The sequence below is a fragment of the Pristis pectinata genome, chromosome 24, assembly GCF_009764475.1.
Source record: "Pristis pectinata isolate sPriPec2 chromosome 24, sPriPec2.1.pri, whole genome shotgun sequence".
Lineage (NCBI taxonomy): Eukaryota > Metazoa > Chordata > Chondrichthyes > Rhinopristiformes > Pristidae > Pristis > Pristis pectinata.
Genome location: NC_067428.1, coordinates 17,415,366 through 17,441,670, shown reverse-complemented (window position 1 = coordinate 17,441,670; position 26,305 = coordinate 17,415,366). Strand labels below are relative to the sequence as shown.

Below are 26,305 nucleotides of genomic sequence, written 5' to 3'. Positions count from 1 at the left end.
TCCTTCACTCTGGCCATCGTACATGCTGTTTCTCAGAAATGATCTCTTGAATGTCATGCATTAAAGTTAAAAATAAAATTCCTCATGACTGTTGCCCATCTCCGAGAAGACAGTATCATCAGTGAGCCGGAAGGCTTTGCATTCATGTCACATTCCAGAGCCCTGAGCACAAAGTCTGGATGAGCATCCCAATCCAGTGCTGAGAGGGCACTACACTGTCGGAGATCTGGCTAGGGATTTAACCTGGGTGTACTAAACATACAATATAGACATACCTACTAACACTGTAATGCAATCCTTGAGGTAAGTAAAACTGAATTTCAGAGTCAAAGCATAATGTATTGACATTATCATTGAGTAATAGAATCACACAACACAGAAACAGACCCTATGGCATATCATATCTATGCTGTCATTCAAGTACATATCTTTATTAATCCCATTTACCAGCACTTGGTCCAAAGCCTAATATCCTTTGGCGATTCACGTGCTTGTCTAAATGCTTCTTAAATGTTGTGAGAGTACCTGACTTCACCACCTTCTCAGGCAGTGCGTTCCAAATTGCAACCACCCTCTGGGTGAAAAAATTCCCCCAGGTCTCCTCCGAATCTCTTCCACTAAATGCCCTCTGATCTTGGACCTCTCTGCCATGGGGAAAAGTATCTTACCATCCATCCTACCCATGCCTCTCATAATTCTGTACACCTCTAACCTCAGCCTCTGCTCCCAGGAAAACAAGCACTGCCTCTCGTCACAAGTGAAATGTTCCATCCTGGGTAGCATCCCCGTGAATTTTCTTGCCCCCCCCTTCCCCCCCTTTCCAGTGCAATCATGTCCATTTAGTGTCACTGACCAGGATGAATTTCCAGGCTGCAGTCCTTTTTATGCAAGGTAAACAGAGACTATACCTCCTCTCTCATGGGGTTGTAAAACATCCTGTTTCACTACTTGAAGAAGAACAGGCGAGATCTCCCTGATGTCCTGACCATTAATCCATCAACCAAAAAATACCCGGGCCTGGAAACTGTAGACTGCTGCAGGCAGTGCTCTATAATAAGGGGTGCAAAACAGGTTGGGGAGACGGTGGCAGTCAGAGCCCTAGTCTGGGCCTAGGGAGGATGGGCAGATGTGTTGCACTGGAGGCCCAGTCAAGCCCTGAGGCTGGTGGTGAGGTTGGGGAGAGGAGCAGGTCCTGCAGTGGAAGCTTAGAGCTCAGGGGTGTTTGATCAATGCCCTGTGGGAGATGGGAATGGTTAGAGATTTGAGACTCCATTGGCATCCATGCAGGGCTGTGGAGGCCAAGTCATTGGGCGTATTTAAGGCAGAAATTGATAGGTTCTTGATTCGTAAGGGGGTTAAAGGTTATCGGGAAAAGGCAGGAGAATGGGGTTAAGAAGAAACAAATCAGCCATGATTGACTGGCGGAGCAGACTCGATGGGCTGAATGGCCTAATTCTGCTCCTATATCTTATGGTCTTATGGGATTTTGAGGGCTCAGAGCAACTGGGGTCATGGCCAGGGATAGTTGAGGTTGGGGTCAGGGCAATCAGGGAAGTCAGATTTTCAGGGAATTGGTTATTGAAAGGTTCATAGATTCTGGGAATGTGGCTATTGGGACAATGGGGGAAATAGATCAGTGGGTGGGGTATGGGGTGCTAGTGTTTTGCAGGGATTGGGGTTGGTGACAAAGGGCAGTGTGAGTCAGGATGGCAAAATGTTAATTAAAACTAGAGCAACAAAGAATCTGCTGGAGGAACTCAATGGGTTAAACAGCATCAGTGGGAGGGAAAGGAATTATAGACATTTTGGGTCGACAATTCCTTTCCTCTGTTGCTCAACCCACTAGATCCTCCAGCAGATTGTTTGTTCCTCCAGATTCCAGCATCTGCAGTCTCTTATATCTCCATTAATTAAAACTAGCTGGTCTGAGAATGCTGAACAAAGGGGCTCCTGGGATAATATGGACTAACTTTCTTGGCAGTATGTCAAAAGGAGCAGGACTAAATACTCCTTCCTGTCAATACTTCCATTCAAAAAGTATTAGATGCCTTACCTAATAATATCAGCCCTTTGTAACTTCAGTGAAAAAAGCTTCATTTATCTGCTAAGTAAATCTCCCCACACCTGAAATGCTATTGAAAAGGCTCAAGCCTCTGAATGTTGGACTTTTGTTGGTCCACTGCCCTTATGATAGAAGCAGTCGGCTAATTTTTTTCTTGATTGAACAATCTGAGCAGTTGAACTCACTCTGGTGGAATTATTCCCACCCTCACTGAGGTGAAACAAAACTGCAGAGAAATTATGTTAATGAAACATGAGACCAGGGTAGAAATGGATTTGAGAACTATTTATTAATATTACAGAACAATAGCTTTTACATAAAATGAATAAGCTCATATTAATGTAATGCAAATTTTAACAAAATTCATTTTGTGAAACCCCAATACAATGCAATGAGAAAAATCAGAGTGATCAGTTAGAGAAGGTGTTTGCATCTGGCTTTATTTAAAGCTCATCTAGTTCTGAAGAACTCTAAATCGTTGAGATTCTTTTCACTTTAGTTTCCTCAGTTTGAGGTAGCAGTGTTCTGTGTTTATACTGTGTAAAGTTATTGGAAGTAGGGAATCTAAGAAAAAAGGATCAAAGTATCCTGGTGGTGCACAAATGGGACCTCCTCCTCATCTCTTGAGGTCCCTGGGATTGTGATACTCTAGGCTCCACCTCTTTCTCCATGTTCTTTCTGCTGCACTTTCCATTTTCTCCTTCTCTCTCTCTCTCCACCCTCTCTTTCTTCATGTCCACTTGCAGAGTCCTCTTGGTCAATATAAACCAAAATTTATCTGTGCTGTGTGTTACATGTTTGCCCTATAGCAGGTTCCCAATGCGCACTTGCACCAAATGAGTATTAAACTAAAAACAGCTGAACTCTCTTTGGGTTATTGAGCTAGAGAAAGGCCGACTTTGTTTGCTAAGGCTTGCATTTCATTTCACCATTCTGCATCACAAAGCTGTCAGGACTAACAAGGGCATCCTCATGGGAATGCACATACAATAATAGCTAGTATTAGACACTTAGCCAGGGATTGGTGACAGAATTGCATTTCACAGCTTGGCCTTTGGTAAGACTTATACTGACCCTCAGATATGGCTTACATGGACTGGATTTTGACATCCAGCACCACTGCAGACATGAAAGTCCCTCAAACTGTGGATGTGAGGATTTGCTCTTTGCTGGAGTCTTGTCACAAGTGAAGGACCAGACAAAGTGCAGAAACTCACAGCCCTAGATGAGGAGTTCAGAAGTAAATTCAGAAAGCAGTCTGAAAGATTTACAGGAAAAATATATCAGACTGACACTAGTAGTTCAAGAGTCCATCAATAACATGACAAACTAACACAGATATGAGCAATAAATTTATAAAGTTAGAACCACATAGGTTCACTGCATGAGAGAGGGCTAGAACAATACAAATCAAATCCCACTACCCTCTCTCTCTAGCCCTTTATCAAAATTAAATTTCATCCCACTGCCCCATGCTCTCCCCCCACTCCCATAAAAATTCCAAAATAATACCAATATCCTGATCTTCCTAGATAGACTTCTTCCTAGATATCAGTGCCAGTCTGGGACCACTGCTCCTGTCATTGCTTGTATCATTCCCAAAATTTATCCCAAGACCCTACATACTCCCAAAGTCCTGTACCAATCCCAAACTAATCCTATTGCTGTATTCTCTGCCCACAACCCTGTAACGTTCCTTTAATTAATTCCAGCACTGTGAATATTCCCCAAAGCCTGGTATCTATTCCGAACTAATCCCACTGCTGTGTGCTATCCCTTTAGTCGTCTATTTTCCTCTGCTTCAAATATTTATCTCATTTACCTTTCACAGATGGAATGGTTTCTGCTTCCATCCCTCCGAGACAAAATTTGCAATTCTCAACGTATATAGAAATGCCTGTAAAACTTTTTGCTCATTTTTGTGATAATTTAAAATCACTGTCTTAAAACCAGAGGAAGCATTTTTTCCAAGACTGCCCAGTCAAATGCTGGAAGTCTGAAATATAATTATAAAATGTTGCAAATACTCTGCATGCATGAAGGAATCAAATTTAATGTTTCAGTTCAATGATGCTCGAATTGGGTTGGGGCTTTGTTGAAAAGCCATTGATCTGGGGTGTTAAATGCTTCTCCCCATAGCCTGCTTAGTACATTTTATGGGATGTACAGTAGGTGTAACTGGGAAGAGTAGCACATATTGCCCACCACTTTACAAATGTTTATAGTCTTTATCTGATTATTTACCAGCTAATAAATATCTTTTGTAATTCTAAAAACTCTTAAATCTACACTTGACAATCTCTGCATCCGTGGAAGTAATCTCATCTTTCCAAATATTCCATCATAGATTTTAGGCATCTTCCTGCTTTAATGTCCTGTCAACAAGAAAGCCCAATTTGTGCAGAATCCTCAATTTGTGACCTAAGCAACATTTTGTATAAATCCCTTCTTTATTCTTGCAATCAATGTCTCTATTAACAGAAATCAGAATACTGCTTGTCTTTTCATGAGTTTATTTCACTTCTCCTTGAATTCTCTATTGGACCCAATAATTTCTTTAGATCCAAACCTTTCTGAATTTTTCCAATTAGAACACTCCCATTTAGATGCTATAATTTTTGATGTTGATGTACTATCTGTATGAAGGAATGTTTTTCTGGAATCCTCACTTTTCTTCTCCTTACTGAAAAATATAATGCTTCTCATATTGTCGCGAAAGTCATCAGACATATAGTAATATATGAAGGGGTCAATGCAGCTGTTGAAGGTACTGAGTACCAAGCAGATCACATAATATAAATACAGGTGGTTGTTCTCTGCAAGGTGATACTGGGAGAAGTGGATGAGCAAGATTGTATTACTGGGAGTGAAACAAACCAAATATACTATCAGCACTAGAATTATGGTCCTTATTGCTTTGGCATATTTAGCATTTTTCATCATCAGTGTTTTGATTACAGATACATAACAGAATATAGTTATAAGACAGGGAATGAGAAATCCCAACACAACCAAACATACAAAGTAATAGAAGAAATAATTTTGCTGCATGGTTCTTGGCAAAACATCATGGCAGGTTGTGATGTCTGGGTCCTGGAATGAGTACACCTGCCTCTGGAGGAGAAACGGTAACACAGAGAGTCCAACAAGAAGCCAAATCATTGAGCAGGCAGCCACAGCAAACCTATTGTCTCTGAAGCGCTTAGAGAAAAATGGATGGACCAGAGCAAAGTATCTGTCGATGCTGATGAAGGTGAGGAGCAGGATGGAGCAGTACATGTTCCCATAGAAGAAGGCGGTCATCGTCCGACACAGCGCTTCGCCAAAGAGCCAGTTGTTGCCCTGTAAGTGATAATGGATTTTGAACGGCAGCACCAGGATCAGGAGAAGGTCGGCTGCGGCCAAGTTCATCAGGAAGATGGTGGAAGGCACTCGTTGGACCTTGGTAATGAGATTGATCATAGCCAACCCATTGGCAAGGAGACCAAAGGCAAAGACGATGATATAAAGAGCAGGGGTCACTGCTGTCGTAATAGCTGTGGTCAGGAAATGTTTGGCTGATTTATCTAAGACACTCTCATCCAAATCAGAATGGTTTTTTGGCGACGGATGAACAAAGCCTAGACTTCTTCCAATGTCTTGACTACCTGAGCCTTCGAAACAAGACAAGGGGAGATTGATGTTTAGAATGATAGTCAATAAAAGCTATAGTATTTCTAATTCCTTTCATTGCCTTTTTCTGCTTTAGTTCTCTCTTTAGATTCTTCAGTGCTCAGAGTGTCTTTCAGATCATTTTATTGCCTCCTAGCTTGGAAAAGGAGAAGGACAGGTAGCTAAAAATTGCTGAGCAAAATAAAAAAAAGAGTAGGGGTAAATGAGTGTTTCTAAAATGGCAGAGTATAGATAGCAGGTTACCCAGGGAGCTAGAATCATGGAATCTAACAGGAGGATGCCCTTTGGCACATAGTGCCTGTGCTGAGTGCTCCACTGTTTGACATTTGTATGAATGAGTAGGTCTCGGGGACATGGGGGATGGTAGCCAATTGCTGACGAAGCCAAAAGGGATGACTGGAACACTGTGGGGAAGAAGGCTGAGGACTGTTGGGGAATCGCAGATTGAGTGGATTGTGAAGATCTGCCTTGTAAAGCAAAGTGATATGGAGTAGACTGTCAATGGCTTCTGTTGACTGGGACGTCATTTGACAGTCAGTCACCAATATGATGATGTTGGTTGCAGTGTTCCCTGTACCTGGTGGCCTGTGGAAAGCTATCATTTTCCACCTCACCAGGTCATCAAGTATATGAGTAAAGGAGAAAAGGCGATGAAAAGGATGATGTGAATCTAGATTTTTATGCCGAACAGCTAAAGATAAAACCAAGGGAATGGCACTGAAATAGTGCAAGACAATGGGGAGATGTACAGAAGACAGAAGTGCAAGAATAGGGTGTAGCATTGCAGTCTGCTCGGCTGCTCAGTAAAGTGATGGTGATCTGATTTCACTTCAATATTGATCTACTTTATAGAGTGAATTGGGAGGTCATAATATAATAAGGATCACTTTAATTCAGTACCATCTAGTTTCCAGGTTTCCTGCCTTTGCTAAGTTAAAGGATTGATGGCACCTTTTAAAAAACCTCCCCTTAGCTCTCAGCTCTAAGGGATAAACTGCCAATTTCTTAGCCTCCCACATAATTGAAGTCCCTTTCCCTGGGACCATTTTGGCACATCTCATCTACAATCCCTCTAGGTCCTGACATCCTTCCCACATTAAGAACATTAAGGAGGCATCCAGATGCTTTCCCTTAGAAGCAGAGGCATTGACTCAATGAATAGGGTGGGCAACATCAAACATGCCCAAGGCAGAGGCAGTATAGGTTAGATACAGGACAAAGCTCACTCTGTACCGTCCCATCAAACATACCCAGGGCAGGAACAGCACGGGTTAGCTCGAGACTGAAGTTCCCTTTACACTGTCCCAACAAACATTTCAGGCACAGCACAGTTTCAGTCTAGGGTAATGGTTACTCAAAACTGTCCCATTAAAGAGACTGGCAGGGAAAGTATGGGTTACCTATTGGGTAAAGCTCCCTTTACACTGTCCCATTAAACACTCCCAGAGCAGGGACAGCATAGGATAGATACAGAGTGAAGCTGCCTTAACACTCTCCCATCAAACACTCCAGGGGAGGAACAGAACAGATTAGGTGCAGGGTAAAGCTCCCTCTACACACTCACCATCAAGCATAGTCATAAAGTCATACAGTCATAGAGAGATACAGCACAGAAACAGACCTTTCAGCCCACTGTCTACACCAACCATCAATTACTCCTTTACACTAATCTAATATTAATCCTTTTATTTATTTTTCGCATTTCTTGGAGGAAATACAATCATTCAATAGAATTTAGTTCAGGAAGAGTTTAGTCTTAAGGTAAATATGGTCTAGTGTGGCTTGACTTTGCTTTCCAACTTTAACTAATGCACTTGAGCAATTTTTGAACCAATCTCAGCAAAAAAGCACAGGCCAACATAAGAAGGTAATGAATCTTCTCCAACAGTTTTAACCATAAGCATATACTGCCTGCTCTGAAATATCAGTGTGTAGTCTTACCTTCCTGCGAGGAGCAGAGTGCTGCACAGAGGAGGAAGATAGCTGAGACAGCGAGTGTACAGGAGGGTTTGTTCCAGGCCATTGGTGCAGATCAGTGCAGCTTGTCCTCAGAGAGACAGTTTGACTCTGGACTGACTGGCATGAGGGTCTTTATTGGTGCCTCTCCCCTATTTATTGTGGGAGATAATCACAAGACTGCAGAAATCCTCCCTTTCATCACATTCATGCTGCATCTTATCAAACAGCTCACAGAAACACTCGGAAACCACAGGGTTCCCTTAATGGCCAGGAATGAGCAGAGGCGGGAACTAAGCTCACAGAGCTCTTGATTCTTCCAAATGACTTTTATTACATTGGATGTATTTTGCATCAAACGGAAAATTAGCAGTTTCACAATAAGTAAATGGGCAATCGCTACAATTGTATTTCCAAGATAACTTCAACGTTGCAAAATGTCCCAAAGTGAGTGTTATTTAACAAAATTTGACAGAAGCCCCACAAGGAGAGATTAAACCACACCATCCAAGGTTGGTCAAAAAGCCAAGTTTTAAGGAGCATGTTGAATGAGTAAAGAGAAAGCGGTGGAGGGGTTTAACGGAAAAGTTACAGAGCTTAAGTGCTTGGCAGCTGAACACATGGGCACCAATGGTAAAATGGGAATGTCAGAAATTGGGGAGCATGGAGATCTTGGAAGGCTTTGGAACTGGAGAATATTGTAGAGATAGGTAGGGTTGAGAACTTGACAGGGATTGGAAAATGAGGGGAAGCACTTTAAAATCAAGGTGATATTTAATGGAAGTAGATTTAGATCAGCAAATGCAGGCCAATGGAAAATGGGGCTGAGTGCAAGTTAGGATATATGCAGCAGCCAACCATAGCCACCTGGTCATTGCTTGGCTCACTTGTTGCACCTCTCACTGAAACAGACTGTGGATTTATGATAAACCTAGGACTTGAAGACAGAGTCAAGGATGGCACCCCAGCATTGTCTCAATAGCTCAGTACCAGTGGTGTGTTGCACTTGGAGTCACCACGGTAGCCAGTGAGATGCTTACTTTTTCGACTAATCTAATGATGCACATAGAATGGAACACAAGGCTATATTGAAGCAGGGGTATTGGATTAAAGTATGGCAGTAGGGCAGAGAGGAGGCAAAAATAGTTACTCAGACTTGTCGATGGTGGGAAATAGTATTCCACCGGGACTGATGCTGGGATCACCACTGTTCTCAGGAGGGAATCGTAAGCTTAATTTTAAAATGTGTAGATTATGCCAGTTATTCCTGAGAGGGTGTACAAAACAATAAACTTGAAGAACTGGCATATAATTGACAAATAAATTTTACAACAGATTAATGTGAAGTTAGGTTTTGTTAGAAAGGAAAGGGAAGCCATGTACTTCTAAGGAAACAGTATAAGTAGACTTTATGGGTACTTTTCAGAGGCTATCATGGATTACGTGATGACATTAACACTAGTGTGTTCACTTAATGTATTTAAACTTGATAGAATTTAATGTCTATTTTTCATGATTATTTATACTTTTCTAACATAGAGCAAATACGTTATTAATGGGGTATGTAGAGTTTCAAACGTTAATTGATTTTTTTTCCATGAACATAAAGTTTAGAGGGAAAAGCTAGGTTATTTTAATCCCAAAAAAGAAGCTTCCTAAAATTATAGTCCCCAAAAAGGGAGAGTGCCTTATATAATGGCGTGACCTACATACTGGATTTTGGGGTAACTGTGTACCTTGAACAGAGGAGCAAATGAGTTGCAGAGAACAACTGCTCTGACAAGGAGTTTTAGACCTGAAATGTTAACACTGTTTCTCTTCCCACAGATGCTGCTTGACCTGCTGAGTATTTCTAGAATTCTCTACTTTTAATCTGCATTTTTTTGATTTCCAGAGGAACAAAGGAACTGGGGGAAAGATATTTAGAAGTTGAAACACAAAGGCAAAGTCAAAGTTGAGTTTATTGTCATCTGCACAAGTACATGCATGCATAGGTGCAATGAAAAACTTACTTGCAGAAGCAGCACAGGCACATAGCATCATATAAGCAGCATTCACAAACTAAACATAAATTAAACAATTTTTACAACAAAGAACACAACTAGAAAATAAAAACAGTTCATTTTAGTGCAAGGTGATCAAGGTGGTCATAGTGTTGCTAAACTCTAGTGATTAAGGTTGTGTCTGTTGGTTCAAGAACTGAATGGTCAGAGGGAAGCAGCTGTTATTGAATCTGATGGTGAGGGACTTCAGGTTTCTGTACCTCCTGCCCGATGGTAGCTGTGAGAAGATGGCACGGCCTAGATGGTGGGGATCTTTGATGATTGATGTTGCCCTTCTTGAGGCAGCACCTTTGGTAGATACTACCTCTGGTGGGTTGGATGGCTTGGCTTGGATCCCAGGGCTTTGGGTGGAATTTTCTTTTTGCTGACACTTCCTTCCACTTCTCAGCCTTCCAGTTTGCAAACCAGCATCAGAAGTTGTCTTGCTTTTGCATTTGGTGTTCAGTCACAATGGATGATGATGGATCTAGATCCCAGCTACCCAACCTGAGCCAATGGGGTCTGACTATCTGTGTTTGGTTTGGGTTAGAGTTGGACATCCAAACCATTGCTGTTCAGGTTCAGGTCAGATTTTGTACATTGTTACATGGGAGGAATGTGATTGAACCGGAGAGGGTTCAGAAATATTCACCAGGCTGTTGCTGTGGATGGACTGTTTCAGTTATGAGGGGACACCGGATAGGCCAGATTTGTTTTCCTGGGTTCGGAGGAGAGTGAAATGCGAACTGATATAGATATAGATGATAAGTATAGGTAGGATGGATAGTAGGAACCTTTTCCCCATAGCAGAGTTATGGAGAGAAGATTCCTAGAGGGCATAGGATTAGGGTAAAGGGTAAAAGTTTAGCAGGCACCTGAGGAAGAATTTTTTCACCCAGATGATAGATGGAATTTGGAACACACTGCCTGAGTGGGAGGAGGTGGTAGGTACTCCTACAATATTTAATGAGTATCTAGACCTGAGTGCTTGAATTGCCAAGGCATAGAAAGGCCACGGACCATGGATTTGTATAGATAGTACGTGATGGTCAGCTTGGATGTAATGGACTGAAGGGCTTGTTTCATGGATCTGTCAATGGGTGACTTGGGTACTGGGGGGAAGGGGAGGGAAGGGGAGGGATAGGAAAGGGATAGGTGTCCCTAGCACCCAAGCTCCTTCTGCCTGCCCACTCACTTCCACTCCTGCATCCCCTTACTAACCCCTTTACGCAGAAGTGAACAAGGTTACAGCACTGGTCTGCCAGAGGCATTCTGAGGTAAGAGAGAAGGTTCTATGCCATCTGTGCTCACGGACAGAGAGTGACAAAGTTGTGCCATTTAAAACCTAGCCTATCCAGTGTTTCTTCATACCTGAAACAGTCCATCCACAGCAATAGCCTGGTGAATATCTCTGAACCCTCTCCAGTTCAATCACATGCTCCCTGGCCTGACTTGTTGGTGGCTACATTTTTATCACTGCAGTCGTGTAATGGTTAAGTTACTGTACTCACAGCCAGAGCACTGTACCATGGATCCAGAGCCATGAGTTTTAATCCCACCACACAGCTGGGGAAATAAATTCAGGTAATTAAGTAAATGGAATTAAACCTTATCTCAGCAATGATAACCATGAAACTACCAGATGGTGACTGGTTCACTAACGTCTTTCAATGCCCTCCTCACCCAGTCTGGCTGACCAATGTGATTGATGTTTAGCAGCCTCCCCAGTTCAGTGGCAGCGAGGGATGGACAATAAATGCTGCCATTATCCATGACATCTACACCCTGTAAATCAGTAAACGAAAGTTCTGGGAAGAAGAGAGCAACTGGACAGGCCTTACTTCTACCAGAGCCAAAGACTAGCGTATCACTGATGGCACCATTCAGCCAGTGTTATTGAAAGTGCGCTGATTTGTAACTTGCTCCTTGAATCAATAAGTTTCTTCTACTCTGAAAATCAAATATCATGGATTTATTAAAGAGACAGTACATGTAAAAATGTTTAACTTACAATTAATAGCTTACATCAAATGATGGTTGCGTGATAATAGTTACAATTCTGAGCCAAGTAATAAATTCAAACGTTCATTACAAATAGGCAATTTGATACATTTTGCCGCATTTGAAAATCCACAAATTTTGCATTACATAGATAAATGAAAGCGATGATGTAGTTCCCTAGAATGATATTCCTAATTAACATATTATTCTTTCTAGCTTATGGTTAAACTGACGAGACCTTTTCTAATCTCTGGGTCTCCATGAGGATGAAAGCTTTTGCTGACACTGAACATGTAATGGAACCCATGCTGACAACCCCTGACATGATCAGTTCTTGAAGGGAGCATTTCATCACTCGTCTCCCTCGGCATAGCAACTAGACCTTTCACCATTTTTGCTTTTACTATTTAAGAAATGTATGGCTTACAGTTTAAATCAAGGCCTTGAGAAACAATACTCTCCTGCCTTCTGAAGTCAAGGAAAATCCTTTGAGAAAACCAGTGCCTGGAACAAAGTGGCAATATTCCTCTGTTGAATAACAAACCATACTCTCAAACTCATAGATAAACACAAATGAGCTAAGGTACTGACTATCTGGAGTGACAGGAACAACCACACTCTGTACAACTTGTATCATAGAATCATAGAGTCATACAGCATGGAAGTTGCCCCTTCAGACCACCAAGTCTGTGCCAACCATCAAACACCCCTTCACACTAATCCTATGCTAATATCATTTTATTCTCTCCACATGACTCTCAACTGCCCCTGGATTTTGGCACCACACTAGGCAATTAACCCCCTACCAATGCACATGCCTTTGCGATGAGGATGGAAAACCAGAGGAAGGCCTCCAATGTTCCACGTTATGGTACAGAATGTAAGATGCATTCCAATTCCTTCCAAATGCCAAGAGTGGTATTTTCCTTCAGGATTATAGGGATCAAACAGTGAAGAAGAGTTGAGGCCTGGATCAGATTTAGCCATTATCTTTTTGAATGGAAGAGCAGGCATGAGTGGCCATATGGCCAACTCCTGCTCCTATTTTCCATGTTGCATGTTCTTATGTTCTGCAGCTCACCATAGTCCACACAGACACCTCCCTCTACTACTGTCCTTGGCTAGACATGCTGCAGTGTAACACTGCAGTGAAAGAGGCCACTGCCACACAAACTGGAGGTCACTATTTGGACATGGCAAGTGTGTATATGAGTCACAACACAACTGAGTGAAATTCATTCACTTTCAATACATCTCCTAACATCTCACAATTTTTTTCACACTGAAGTTAATGGGCAGATTTCTTTTACAGTTACTTTCCCTATATTCTTCTATTTCAGTTGGGTTAGCACCTGAGTTAAAAAAAAAGGCATGTAAGCATTTAGAACAATTACAGTTTGTACCGCCTAACATCAATTGTTGAGAAATCATTGGAAAAAGTTCTGAGAGACAGGACAAATGATCAATTGGAAAGGCAAGGAATAATCAGAGATAGCCAACATGGTTTTGTCAAGGGCAGATAATGTCTGAGCAATCTAACTGAATTTTTTGAGGAGGTAACAAAGTGTATTAATGTAGGCAGTGCAGTAGATATGGTTTACATGGACTTCAGTAAGACCATCAACAAGGTCCCACATGGGAGACTGTTCCAGAAGGTTAGGGCCATGGGATCCAGGGCAAATTGGTATTTTGGATTCTAAACTGGATCCAAAAATGGCTTGGCAACACAAGACAGAGGGTGATTGTATAGGGTTGTTTTTGTAATTGGATGTCTTGACTAGTGGTGTTCCATAGAGATCGGTGCTGGGACTCTTGCTGTTTGTAATATACAGTATGTGAATGAATTGGATGTGGATGTAGGAGACATGATCAGTAAACTTGCAGATGACATGAAGATTGGTGGAGTTGTTGACAGTGCAGAGGGTAGTGTTTGGCTACAGGGTGATATTGATGTGATGGTGAAATGCGCTAAGAAATGGAAGATTTGGACATTGAATACAAGAGCAGGGAGGTTATGCTCCAATTTTATAAAACATTTGTCAGACCTCATCTGGAGTACTGCATACCACTCTGTAGGAAAGATGCAACAACACTGGATTAGGTGCAGAACAGATGTTGCCTGGAATGGACCATTTTAGTTATGAGGAGAAAATGGAGAAGTAAGGTCTGTTTTCCCTGGAATAATTAAGAAGAGTCATGATTGAGGTATATAAAATTATGAAGTATGTATATTGGGTAGACTGAAGGAAACTTTTCCCTTTATCAGAGGTGATTAAAACTAGAGGACATAGGTTTAGGGTAAGGGATAAGAGATTTAGAGGGGATCTGAGGGGGACCTTTCTCACCCAGAGAATGGTGAGTATCAGAATACACCGTTGGAGGGAGAAGAGTTGCTGACAGCATTTAAGTTTGAGACGAGCACTTTAATCACCTAGGCATGGAAGCTATGGACCAACTGTTGGAACATGGGATAAATACAGATGGATGCCCACTGGTCAGCATGGTCATGGTGGGCTGAATGGCCTGTTTCTATGATGCTATGATTCGATGGCTCTTTCAGTGACAGTCATGAGGTTTATGTCATCCTGTGCACGTCATTAATGACCTGCATCAATCCTAAACATCGGAAACTCTGCTTTTTTTCTCCACCACTTCACTTGACCACATTGAGTGGTGTATCAGTGGTTACGCAGTTCACCATATCCTATTCACGTCCACCTGCACATTACTTGTTGGTGTCTGCAATTTGTCGACTCAAAGCCTATATTATGTGAACCTCACCTTTAATCGCACTTCTAATCTAATGGGAGATTTTTTCTAAATTCACCCTTACTTATTGCAGTGAGATTAGTGATTAGTGTCTAACCACCAAACGTTAGTCGAGATCAGAATTGATTAACCTTTCAGAAGATTATAACACCATATTAGAGTTTCTTGTATCTGATATTCAAGCCATCGAGAGCTTTGCTTCAAAAATTACTCTGGTTAACTGGTTAGTCTTGTGCTCAAACATTGGGTCAGATGCTTGATGTCTTACTGTCAGCTGCTGAGGAGGAGCTGGACTGGACCAGTGGCTGGGTTGTTTTTCTTGAATTGTCATTTTTCATTTTCATGGAAAAGACTGCACTTCTCACTTTATTCCGAAACTCATCAGAGACATAGTAGTAGATGAATGGGTCAATGCAGTTATTGAGGGTGCTGAGCATTAGGCAGGTCATGTAATACAGATAGAGGTGATTGGTGTCTATGAAGTGAAGGCCAGAATGGTGAATGAGTAGGATGATATTACTCGGGGCAAAACACACCACATACACGACCAGCACCAACACCATGTTCCTTATAGCTTGACCAAATGGCTCGTCACTAATGAGCAATGCCCTGATTATAGACACGTAGCAAAATATAGTAATGAGACAAGGAATGAGAAACCCAACAGCAATCAAACACACAAAATAATAGAAGAAGTAATCAGAATCCAACTCTTCTGGCAAGGCATCATGGCAGGTTGTGATGTCTGGGTCCTGGAATGAGTGCACCTGCTTCCGGAGAAGAAACGGTATCATAATGAGTCCAACAAAAGCCCAAATCATGAAGCAGGCACCCACAGCAAGCCTATTGTCTCTGAAGCCTTTGGAGTAAAATGGATGGACCAGAGCAAAGTATCTGTCGATGCTGATGAAGGTGAGGAGCAGGATGGAGCAGTACATGTTCCCATAGAAGAAGGCGGTTATCATCCGACACAGCGCTTCGCCAAAGAGCCAGTTGTTGCCCTGAAAGTGATAGTGGATTTTGAACGGCAGCACCAGGATCAGGAGAAGGTCAGCTGTGGCCAAGTTCATCAGGAAGATAGTGGAAGGCATTCGTTGGACCTTGGTGGCCAGAACTAAAAGGGCCAGCCCATTGGCCGGGAGCCCAATAATCAGGATGATGCTTGAAATAACCGGAATCATCACTGTGGTAATGGAACTGGTCAGATGACTCTTTGCTGAATCATTCAGTACATTGGTAGTACCATTAGAATAAAACCAGAAGCTCCGTAAACCCGGACTATCTGCTAAAATAGAAAGTTTTTTTTAATGTCAGCATTTGAGTTCTTCATTTTTAAAATCCAGATCTCTGGTCCTGAAGTCTGTGGATGCTGGGACAGCTTTCAAATAAAGGGTTTATTTTGTCAGATACAGGAACTGAGGCACATAAAGGCAGGTAGTAGGAGCGGAGATACAATTCAGCTTGGATTCCATTGACCCATGGAACAGACCTAAAAGGCTGAATGATCTAAAAAAAATCATATTCTGTGTTGGAAGCAGAAAACGAGCTGGTAATTTTAAATAAAAACATGCTTTTATCTTCAGTCATATAGGAACAGAAAACTCTGTCTTGTAAGTTAGTTATATAGGAACCAGAATGCCTCTTCAACCATTTCACCCTGTTTAGGCATTCGGTTTGAGTACAGTTGATTTGGACCTTGTTACGGACTCAGTGAAAGTCCCTTTAAGATAGAGAGAGAGAGAGTGTGAGTGTGAGTGTGAGTGTGAGTGTGAGTGTGAGTGTGAGTGTGAGTGTGAGTGTGAGTGTGAGTGTGAGTGTGTGTGGCGTGCTTACGTCAATAGAAGATAAAGGACGTAATGACGTTGAAGAAGAAGAAGAAGAAGAAGGAGAGAGAGAGAGAGAGAAGGGAGAGAGACACCAGCCTGCTTGTTTTCTCTATCGATGGATGAGAAACAATAACTGTGTTTGCCACTGAAATCCATGTATGGAAGTTGGAAGTAATCCGGTGGAGTTCACTTTGTTGCTGACCTGCAGAAGGAAACAGGTATTTGTGTGTGGACAACCACGATTCGGATGCTTTTCGGGGTGAGGAAGTCACTACCGAGTAAACACTGGAGTGTCGTTTGGGTTCCATCGTGGAACATTTGGATTTCGTATTTACTCTCCCTATGTTCTCTACATCTACGTCTTATCTTCTGACAACGGTGGTTGTTGAAGAAGCCCTTGCTCATGTTTCACCTTATGGCTTGCGGAACTGAACTTTAAGAACCATTCCGGAACTGGGAGTTTTGGACTTTGCCACACACACACACACACACACGAAGAGTTTAGTTTTGGGGTTAACGTTCGAGGTTTAACATTTTTGAATTCTAACATACTAACACTTTTACTTTTATTTTACGTATTATCATAAGTAGTGATTAATAAAATAGTTTTTAACACTGAATCATGCTCAGTGTGTTTCTTTTGTTGCTGGTTCATGACAAAATTGGGGGCTCATCTTGGATCCAATCCAAAGATTAACGAGTGTCGTCTGGGATCGTTCCCCAGATTGACGAGATTCGTTCGGGATTCAATCCAAAGATTTTTGAGGGAGGTCTGATAAATTCTTTTTAATTGGCTTGTGTGTGTGTGGAAACCAGCAGCAATGGATATTAAAGCATTTTTGGAGTCACCAACCCAAAAGGGATTGGAGGTGGCGAAAAAGGATGATCTGATAAAGATTGCTACAAGGCTAAACCTTACAGAAGTAAAGCAGTCTATGAGAAAGGCAGATATTCAGAGACTGATAGCTGGCCATTATGTGGAAAAGAAGGTGTTTGAGAAGGAAGTGTTAAAACAGTTTCCTGGCAGTGAAATAGCAATTTCTGAGGCACAGGTGCAGCTGGCAAAGATAGAGGCTGAACGAGAGCAAACCCAGTTAAAGATAGAGGCTGAACGAGAGCAAAAGAGATTAGAGGCCAAACAAAAGAGATTAGAGGCTGAACGAGAACAGACCCAGTTAAAGATAGAGGCTGAACGAGAGAAATTAGAGGCCGAACAAAAGATAACTCAGATGAAGATAGAGGCTGATCTAGCAATGAAGCAGATGGAATTGAAGAGGATGGAGCTGGATAGTGAGGAGAAGGAGAAACAGAGGCAGCATGAGTTACAAATGAAGCGTAAGAGTTTGGAATCTGATTCTGATGATGGTTTTTCAGCCAGCAGGGAGGTTCGATTAGTCCCTCCTTTTGAAGAAGATCAGGTTGATCAGTATTTCCAACATTTTGAAAAGGTTGCTGTGAGTTCAAACTGGCCAAGGAAAGGATGGGCTCTTATGGTAGAGTGTGATTAAAGGTAAAGCTCAAAAAGCTTATTCTGCTTTGTCTGCTGAGGATGCAGCTGATTATACCAAGGTAAAACAAGCTATATTGAAGGCCTATGAATTGGTACCTGAAGCTTATAGACAAAAATTTAGAGACTTGAGGAAATCTGCAGATCAGACTTATATGGAATTTGCCAATGGAAAGAGAATATGTTTTGAACGATGGTACATGGCTAAAAATGTAGATGGGGATTTTGATAAATTGAAAGAATTGATATTAGTGGAAGACTTTAAAAGATGTGTTCCAGCTGAATTAACAACATATTTAAATGAAAAGGCAGTGGAAACTTTACAAGAAACTGCTAGGTTGGCAGATGATTATGCTTTAACCCATAAATCAAAATGGGGACAACCTAAAACCTTTCAAAAGAGTTACAAGGACAATCCAGGTAAACCGGAGATTAAATTGGGAGGTAATCAAAAAGGGAAGGATGAAAAGAAGCCAGGGCTGGAGAAACCGGTTGAGCGTACTTGTTATTACCATAAGAAACCTGGCCATGTGATATCTAATTGTGCCCTTTTGAAGAAAAGGAAGGAAGCTGTGCCCAATGCTTGCTTTCAGGCAATTAAAAATCAAAAAGGTTTAGGAGACGTTGTTAAAGATCAGTCCTTGCAAGAGGTAAAAGTGGAAAAGTTGGAGGAGATTGAAAAAGTGCCAATTGGATATTATGTCAAAAACGGAGTGTTAATGAGGAAATGGAGACCTCCTCATGTTCCTGTTAATGAGGAATGGGAAGTTATTCATCAGGTTGTTGTTCCAAAAGTTTATAGGGATGAAATTTTAAACCTGGCTCATAGTATGCCTTTGGGTGGTCATTTTGGTGTGAATAAAACTGTAGGGAAGATCTTGAAACAATTCTATTGGCCTGGTTTGAGAAAAGATGTGGTGATGTTTTGTCAAACCTGCCACACATGTCAGATGGTAGGTAAACCAAATCAAAAACCCCCTGTGGCTCCTTTGAAGCCAATTCCTGCTTTTGGTGAACCCTTTTCAAAGGTGATTGTGGACTGTGTTGGCCCATTATCAAAGTCTAAGACTGGAAATCAGTATTTGTTAACCATTATGTGTGCCACTTCTAGATTTCCAGAGGCAATACCCCTTAGAAATATTAAGGCCAAGACGGTGTCAAAGGCTCTTTTAAAATTTTTTACCTTGTTTGGTTTGCCAAAAGAAATCTAATCTGATCAAGGTAGTAATTTTAAGTCAAAAATTTTTCAACAACTAGTCTATGAGCTGGGAGCAAAGCAGATTGTATCATCTGCATATCACCCAGAATCTTAAGGAGCTCTGGAGAGATTTCATTCTACTCTCAAAAATATGCTGAAGACTTATTGCTTTGAAAACACAAAGGATTGGGACGAAGGTATTCATTTACTTTTGTTTGCCGTTAGAGAATCAATCCAGGAGTCAATAGGATTTAGTCCGTTTGAGCTTGTATTTGGACATAGGGTGAGAGGACCTTTGGAGTTGTTAAGAGAGCAATGGGTTAATGAAGAAGTGCACTTGAGTCTGTTGGACTATGTCCAAAAATTTAAAACTCGGTTGGAGAGAGTCTGCCAGCTAGCGAGAGAGAATTTGAAAACTAGCCAGATAAGAATGAAGACATATTTTGATAGATGTGCTCGGCCTAGGACATTCGCAGTGGGGCAAAAGGTGTTGGTATTTTTCCCTAGCCAAAATAATCCCTTGCAATCTCGTTTTTCTGGACCCTATGTTATTGAATCTCGAGTGACTGATCTAACATATATAATCAAAACACCAGATAGACGCAAGAAAACACAACTCTGTCATGTAAATATGCTAAAGCCTTATTATGAGAGGGATTCAGTGGTGGTCTTGGTGGATGATGTAAAGGTTGTTTCTAGAATGTCTGATGTTGATGTTGAGGAAGACCAATTTAGACCAAATATTGTTCCATCAAAACTAAAAAACCAAAATATCCTGGAGAACCTTGAAACAAAGTTGGACCATTTACAAGTTTCACAAAAACAACAGATGAGAGAATTAATTCTAAAATTTAAAAATCTGTTCCCAGATGTTCCAAACAGAACATCGATAATTACCCATGATGTTGATGTTGGGGATGCAAAACCAATCAAACAACACCCATATCGAATGAATGTGGAAAAAAGTAAACTTGTTGATCAGGAGATAAAATACATGTTGGAAAATGATATTATTAGACATTCTACTTCAAATTGGAGTTCGCCCTGTGTTATTGTACCTAAACCTGATGGAACTGTTAGATTTTGCACAGATTACAGGAAAGTGAATGCTGTAACGAAGTCAGATGCTTACACTATTCCTAGGGTGGATGATTGCATAGATAGAGTGGGAAAGGCAAAATTTCTTACAAAGATTGACCTATTAAAAGGGTACTGGTGTGTTCCATTAACAGATAGAGGACGGGAGATTTCAGCCTTTGTAACCCCTTCTGGATTGTATGAATACAATGTTTTGCCATTTGGAATGAAAAATGCTCCTGCAACATTTCAAAGAATGATTAATTCAGTGATTCATGGGTTAAAACATACAGATGCCTACATTGACGACTTAGTGACTGGGAATGATACTTGGGAAGATCACATCTCTGTGTTAGAAAGGTTGTTTGAAAGACTTTCCAAGGCTAACCTTACAGTTAACTTGGCTAAAAGTGAATTTGGCCATGCCACTGTGACGTATCTTGGTTATGCTGTAGGTCAAGGCAAGCAAGCTCCTGTTCAGGCAAAAGTTCAAGCAATATCTGAGTTCCCTATTCCCACAGGTACGAGGACTGTTAGAAGATTTTTTGGGAATGGTTGGATATTATCGAAAATTTTGTAAAAATTTTGCTGATATTTCTCTTCCCCTAACTAATCTTCTGAAGAAGGGAGTAAAGTTTGTTTGGACAGATTCTTGTCAAGAAGCATTTGAGAAGCTGAAAGCCATTTTATGCTACCATCCTGTGCTCAAAACACCTGACTTTGAAAAGCCATTTTCATTAGCAGTAGATGCCAGTGATGAAGCTGCAGGAGCTGTGTTGTTGCAGAAGGGTGACCTTGATGATATTGACCATCCTGTAGCTTACTTTTCAAAGAAATTTAATGAGCATCAAAAGGATTATTCCACTATAGAGAAAGAATTACTGTCGCTTGTTTTAGCCTTGCAACATTTCAGTGTATATGTTTGCACCACTCAGAAACCATTGACTGTATATACAGATCATGACCCACTGGTGTTTCTGAGCCGAGTCAAAACAAGAACAGAAGGCTGTTAAACTGGAGTTTAATTTTGCAAGAGTTTGATCTCATGATAACTCACATTAAAGGCAAAGATAATGTGATTGCTGATTGTCTTTCCTGATGTTAAATGGGAAACATGTATCTGTACTAATCTGATAGTCTGTTGTTGTGTAGAATGATAATTATTAACATTACTAACTGTATGCGCGGTTAAATTTTTCTTGGGGAAAATTTTTTTTTAGGTGGGAGGTGTTACGGACTCAGTGAAAGTCCCTTTAAGATAGAGAGTGTGTGTGTGTATGTGTGTGGGGCGTGCTTACGTCAATAGAAGATAAAGGACGTAATGACGTTGAAGAAGAAGAAGAAGAAGAAGAAGGAGAGAGAGAGAGAGAGAAGGGAGAGAGACACCAGCCTGCTTGTTTTCTCTATCGATGGATGAGAAACAATAACTGTGTTTGCCACTGAAATCCATGTATGGAAGTTGGAAGTAATCCGGTGGAGTTCACTTTGTTGCTGACCTGCAGAAGGAAACAGGTATTTGTGTGTGGACAACCACGATTCGGATGCTTTTCGGGGTGAGGAAGTCACTACCGAGTAAACACTGGAGTGTCGTTTGGGTTCCATCGTGGAACATTTGGATTTCGTATTTACTCTCCCTATGTTCTCTACATCTACGTCTTATCTTCTGACAACGGTGGTTGTTGAAGAAGCCCTTGCTCATGTTTCACCTTATGGCTTGCGGAACTGAACTTTAAGAACCATTCCGGAACTGGGAGTTTTGGACTTTGCCACACACACACACACACACACACGAAGAGTTTAGTTTTGGGGTTAACGTTCGAGGTTTAACATTTTTGAATTCTAACATACTAACACTTTTACTTTTATTTTACGTATTATCATAAGTAGTGATTAATAAAATAGTTTTTAACACTGAATCATGCTCAGTGTGTTTCTTTTGTTGCTGGTTCGTGACAACCTGAAATCTATTTCCCTGCTCTTGATCTTCATTGCCCAACACTGAAAGAAAGTCTGGTAATGTGGATCTCAAGAACGTCAACCAATCCCAAACATTTTAGGGAGGGAGATTTCCAGATTTCACAAATGTTTGTCTGTGAAAAGCTATGTCCTAACATTACCTCTGATTAGTTCAGCTCTAATTTTAAAGTTATTCCCCTTTGCTCTTGGTTCCTGAGTGGAGGAAGTAGTTTCCATCTCTCCAAATGAATCCACTTTCCATGCTAAAGACTTCAATCTGATCATTCCCCACCTCCCTCTCCCCTCCAATCTTGTTAGGCGGAGAGAGGCATTATCGTTAGGCCTCAAGATTGTGAGGTAGTGCTGCAGTGCATTACTGGAGGAATACGGCACTACCAGGGAGTCAATACTGGGGGAGTCAATACTGGGGGAGTACAGCACTATCAAAGAGCTAGAGTCAGAGTTAAATGGCACGGAAACAGGCCCTTCAGCCCAACTTGTCCATGCTGACCAAATTGCCCACGTGAGATAGTCCCATTTTCCTGCATTTGGCCTGTATCCCTCTAGACCTTCTGTATCCATGCACCAGTCCAAATGTCTTTTAAATGTTCTAATTGTACCTACCTTTGCCACTTCCTCTGGAAGCTCATTCCACATACCTACCACCCTCTGTGTGAAAAACTTGCCCCACAGGTCCCCTTTACATTTTTTCCCTCTCACCTTAAACCTATGGTCTCTAGTTTTAGACTCCATTATCCTGAGGAAAAGACTGTGGCCATTCACCTTATCCATGCCCCTCATGACCTCTGTAAGGTCACCCCTCAGCCTCCTACTCTCCAGGGAAAAAAGCCCCAGCCTATCCTTATAGTCAAGCCCTCCAGTCCTGCAACATACTTGTGAATCTTTTCTGCACCCTTTTTGGCTTAATGACATCCTTCCTGTAGCTGAATGACCACAACTGCACACAATATTCCAAGTCTGGTCTTGTCAGTGTCTTATTCAGTTGCAACATGACAGCTCAACTCTTGTACTCAGTACCCTGACCGATAAAGGCAAGCATGCTAAATGCCTTCTTCACCTGTACCGAGGGAGCACAGCACTGTCAGAGAGTCAGCACTGAGGGAGCTTCTGGCTGAGACCAGCTAACCCAGCACAAGCCACAAGTCAATTCTAGGAGACACAAGAGACTGCAGATGCTGCCTTATATTCCCCACACTTCTGTTTCAATCTATCACCTACCAGCCTCCGTCTCAACACTACCCCCTCTCCCACCTGGCTCCATCCTTCCCCATCATTCCCCACCTTACACCCACTCATCTGGGTCCACCTATCACCTACCAGTCTCTGTCTCACCCCTCCCTCTCACTTCTACATACTAGCTACCCTCCCCCTACACTCTTTGGATGCAGCGTCTCGACCTGAAACCTCAGCCACCCCTTTGCCTCTACAGCTACTGCTTGACTCTCAGTGCTCCTAGCTGTTTACTTTGCTCCCATTACCAGTGAGGTCCAGCTGACTCATCCTCAAGGGACATTGCACACATCGCCTCCTCTAATTATACATCTTCCAATATTTATTTGTTGTCTGAACCTAGTTGAACTACAAATGTAATCTAGAAAAATGTTCTCTTGAATAAACAATTTTTAAGTGATTTATAGAGTCTCAGATACAGAAACAGGCCCTTTGACACACTGAGTTCACGCTGATGATCAAGAATTTATTTATAGCAATCCCATTAATTTCCCAACCCCCTCCCCAGATTCTACCACTCTCCTCCCACTAGGAGCACTTTACAGTGACCAATTAAGCTACCAATACACACGTCATTGGGATGTGGGAGGAAACCAGAGCATCTGGAGGAAATGCACAAGGGAAAACATGCAAACTTCACACAGACAGCACCCAAGGTCAGGACTGAATCTGGGTTGCTGGAGCTGTGAGGAAGCAGTTTTACTACCTGTGCCACTGTGCCACCCTAAAAACTGCCAGTGAACGAGCTGTTAAGCAGATCAAGCACTTTATTTTACAGGGTGACTCTACCACAGTGATTGCAACTTGTGCCTAGAGTTAAAACATGGGGATGAGCTTCTCATTACAAAATAGACTGATTTTTACCTCGGGCTTTGGTCAGACCTGATCTGGAGTCACAGAGCACATTTCTGGGCACTACATCAAGGAAAGATGTATTGAGCTCAGAGGAAATGTAGAGTAAGTTCACCAGAACAATATTGGAGCTAAAGGAGTTAGGTAAAGATGAGTAATTACACAGAATAAGATTCTATTCACTTGCATTCAGAAGATTAGGAATGTTTTATCAAAATGTTTTAAATGATAAATGAGTGGTAGATAGAATAAATAGAAGAAATTTCTTCTGGTGCAGACTTAAAATAAGTTCGAAGGTGAAATCAGAAAGAATTTCTTCAAACAAAGAATAGTGGAAACTCTCCCTTCTCAAAGAAGGGAAACTCTCCCTTCTCAAAAAGCTGTGGATTCTGGGGCTCAGTTGGAAGGTTCAAAATTCAGATTGACAAATTTTTGTCAAATGAGGGTACCAAATAAGTGGAGCTGAGATCTACACAAATAAGGACACAGAACAGGTTTGTGTTCACTTGAGTTTCGAAGAATAAAGAGCAGTCTAATCAAATGACTTGATAGAATAGAGAGAGATGATTTGTTCTACAGAGGGACTATATTAAATTCAGGACCCAGTCTGAGGGCTTAAATGCCTTTTCTTGTCGCTATGAAAAGAAAATCAAGTATTTGTTTTAATCTGCTCTTTATCCACAACACCAGTGTCACATGAAGGGTGGCAGGTATAGTCCACCTGCATGCTTCTGCCCAAACCAATGGCAAGCAATGAAAACCTTTGGACAGAACCTGTATAATTACTGTTCGAGAGTCAGGGAGAATTTGTGCTCCCTGATATTAGCAAAATATAATACAAATGGAAAGATGCAAAATAAATAATTAAATCTTACCTTTAATTACTTGACTGAGCATAGCAGATGAGAGCAAAAGCGTAAAGAGGATGAGTCTTTGGCACTGTGCAAGCAGAGCCATGGTAATGGAGATGTCTGCCAACAAGCTGTGAGTAACTGTCTGCTGTTAATAACCTTCGTGCTTGCTTTATATGGTCTGGATATAATCAAACAGGAAATACACTGTGGGACCTACACATTTGCACTGAATAATAGTTTACTTCACAGGCTGAAAACAGGCAAGGATCAAACAGAGCATGAGGACCCAAATTCTGAAGCAAATTTAGATGAAAATAACTCAGTAAATATCTCCGATTTAACCTTGTCTCTTTGTAAAGTGTAAACAATTTATAAGATGGCCATTGCAACAAATCTCTAATTGGTTAGATGATGCAGTGCTTTCTAACATGTCACCTTTCCACGCCTTTGCATCAGTAATGAGAAAGCTGTATTTTTTTTCAAAAGAAACAACATCTGTAAATGTTAATCCAGGGAGACACTTGGTAATTAGGGCAACAGTTGATAAACATCTTCCAAAGTTTCATTTACATTTGGCTTGCTGAAATATTTACAACACGTAGCTTGTACTTTTTGCTATTTAGGCAATAAAATCTCAACAGAAAGTGATTCAGCCATGGCTTTCAAGATTTGACAATATTTAGATAAAAGGAAAAGACTTATAATTCTACCAAGAGTTGGGAAAAGCTTAAGAGGTGGGAACATTTCAGAATTCAACAGAAGAAGTTTCAAGTATTGTTAAGGAAAAGGAAAGTAGAATGCAAACACAGGCATAAAAAAACAGATTGTTAAATCTTCTATAGATAGGTGATAAGAAAAAAGACTAGCAAACGTTAACGTGAGCCCCTTAGAGACTGAGACTTACAGGGATATAAGAAAATGGCAGAAAAATTACAAATATTTTGTCTCTGTTTTCACAGAAGACACAGAAAATCTCCCAGTAATAGTGGAGTCTAGATTTAATGAGGGGCAATAAAGAAATTAGCATCAGTTTAAGAAAGCAATTAATGGGAAGAACTAAGAAATTAATGGAGAGAAATAAGAAATTAATGGGACTAAAAGCCAACAAATTCCCAGGAGCTGATGACCTGCATCCCAAGGTTTTGAAGAAGGTGGCAAGAGGGATAGTGCATACATTATTGTCTTCCAAAATTCCATAGACTATAGAAGGGTTCCCAAAGATTGAAAGGTAGTAAATGTAATCCTGTTATTGAGCAAAGGAGAGAGAGGGGAAACGGAATTA

At 41.2% G+C, this 26,305-nt stretch overlaps 2 protein-coding genes across 3 annotated transcripts; both read right to left on the bottom strand.

Annotated features, from left to right (window-relative positions):
- Positions 1–4,558: 4,558 nt before the first annotated feature.
- Positions 4,559–7,805, bottom strand: LOC127582486 (proteinase-activated receptor 3-like). Its single transcript, XM_052037786.1, has 2 exons — positions 7,676–7,805; positions 4,559–5,715 (listed from the first exon to the last, which is right to left on the bottom strand). Exons 1-2 carry the CDS (start codon positions 7,755–7,757, stop codon positions 4,580–4,582), a joined length of 1,218 nt encoding a protein of 405 aa, XP_051893746.1. The 5' UTR covers positions 7,758–7,805; the 3' UTR covers positions 4,559–4,579.
- Positions 7,806–11,175: 3,370 nt separating this feature from the next.
- On the bottom strand, positions 11,176–25,156 carry LOC127582489 (proteinase-activated receptor 3-like). Of its 2 annotated transcripts, none has more exons than XM_052037791.1 (2): positions 25,045–25,156; positions 11,176–15,787 (listed from the first exon to the last, which is right to left on the bottom strand). In XM_052037791.1, the coding sequence occupies exons 1-2, from the start codon at positions 25,124–25,126 to the stop codon at positions 14,751–14,753; spliced, it is 1,119 nt and encodes a 372-aa protein (XP_051893751.1). In that variant the 5' UTR covers positions 25,127–25,156; the 3' UTR covers positions 11,176–14,750. The 2 variants fall into 2 exon arrangements, with proteins under 2 accessions (XP_051893751.1, XP_051893752.1); XM_052037792.1 differs by having other exon boundaries at positions 11,176–15,784; positions 25,045–25,120.
- Positions 25,157–26,305: the final 1,149 nt, after the last annotated feature.

Excerpts from the sequence above, each read along its gene's own strand:
- LOC127582486 (XM_052037786.1), bottom strand. The coding sequence starts at position 7,757 with ATGGCCTGGAACAAACCCTCCTGTACACTCGCTGTCTCAGCTATCTTC. Across the intron at positions 5,716-7,675 it reads ACTCTGCTCCTCGCAGGAAG|GCTCAGGTAGTCAAGACATT; the intron begins GTAAGACTACAC and ends CTTGTTTCGAAG.
- LOC127582489 (XM_052037791.1), bottom strand. The coding sequence starts at position 25,126 with ATGGCTCTGCTTGCACAGTGCCAAAGACTCATCCTCTTTACGCTTTTG. Across the intron at positions 15,788-25,044 it reads GCTCAGTCAAGTAATTAAAG|CAGATAGTCCGGGTTTACGG; the intron begins GTAAGATTTAAT and ends TTTCTATTTTAG.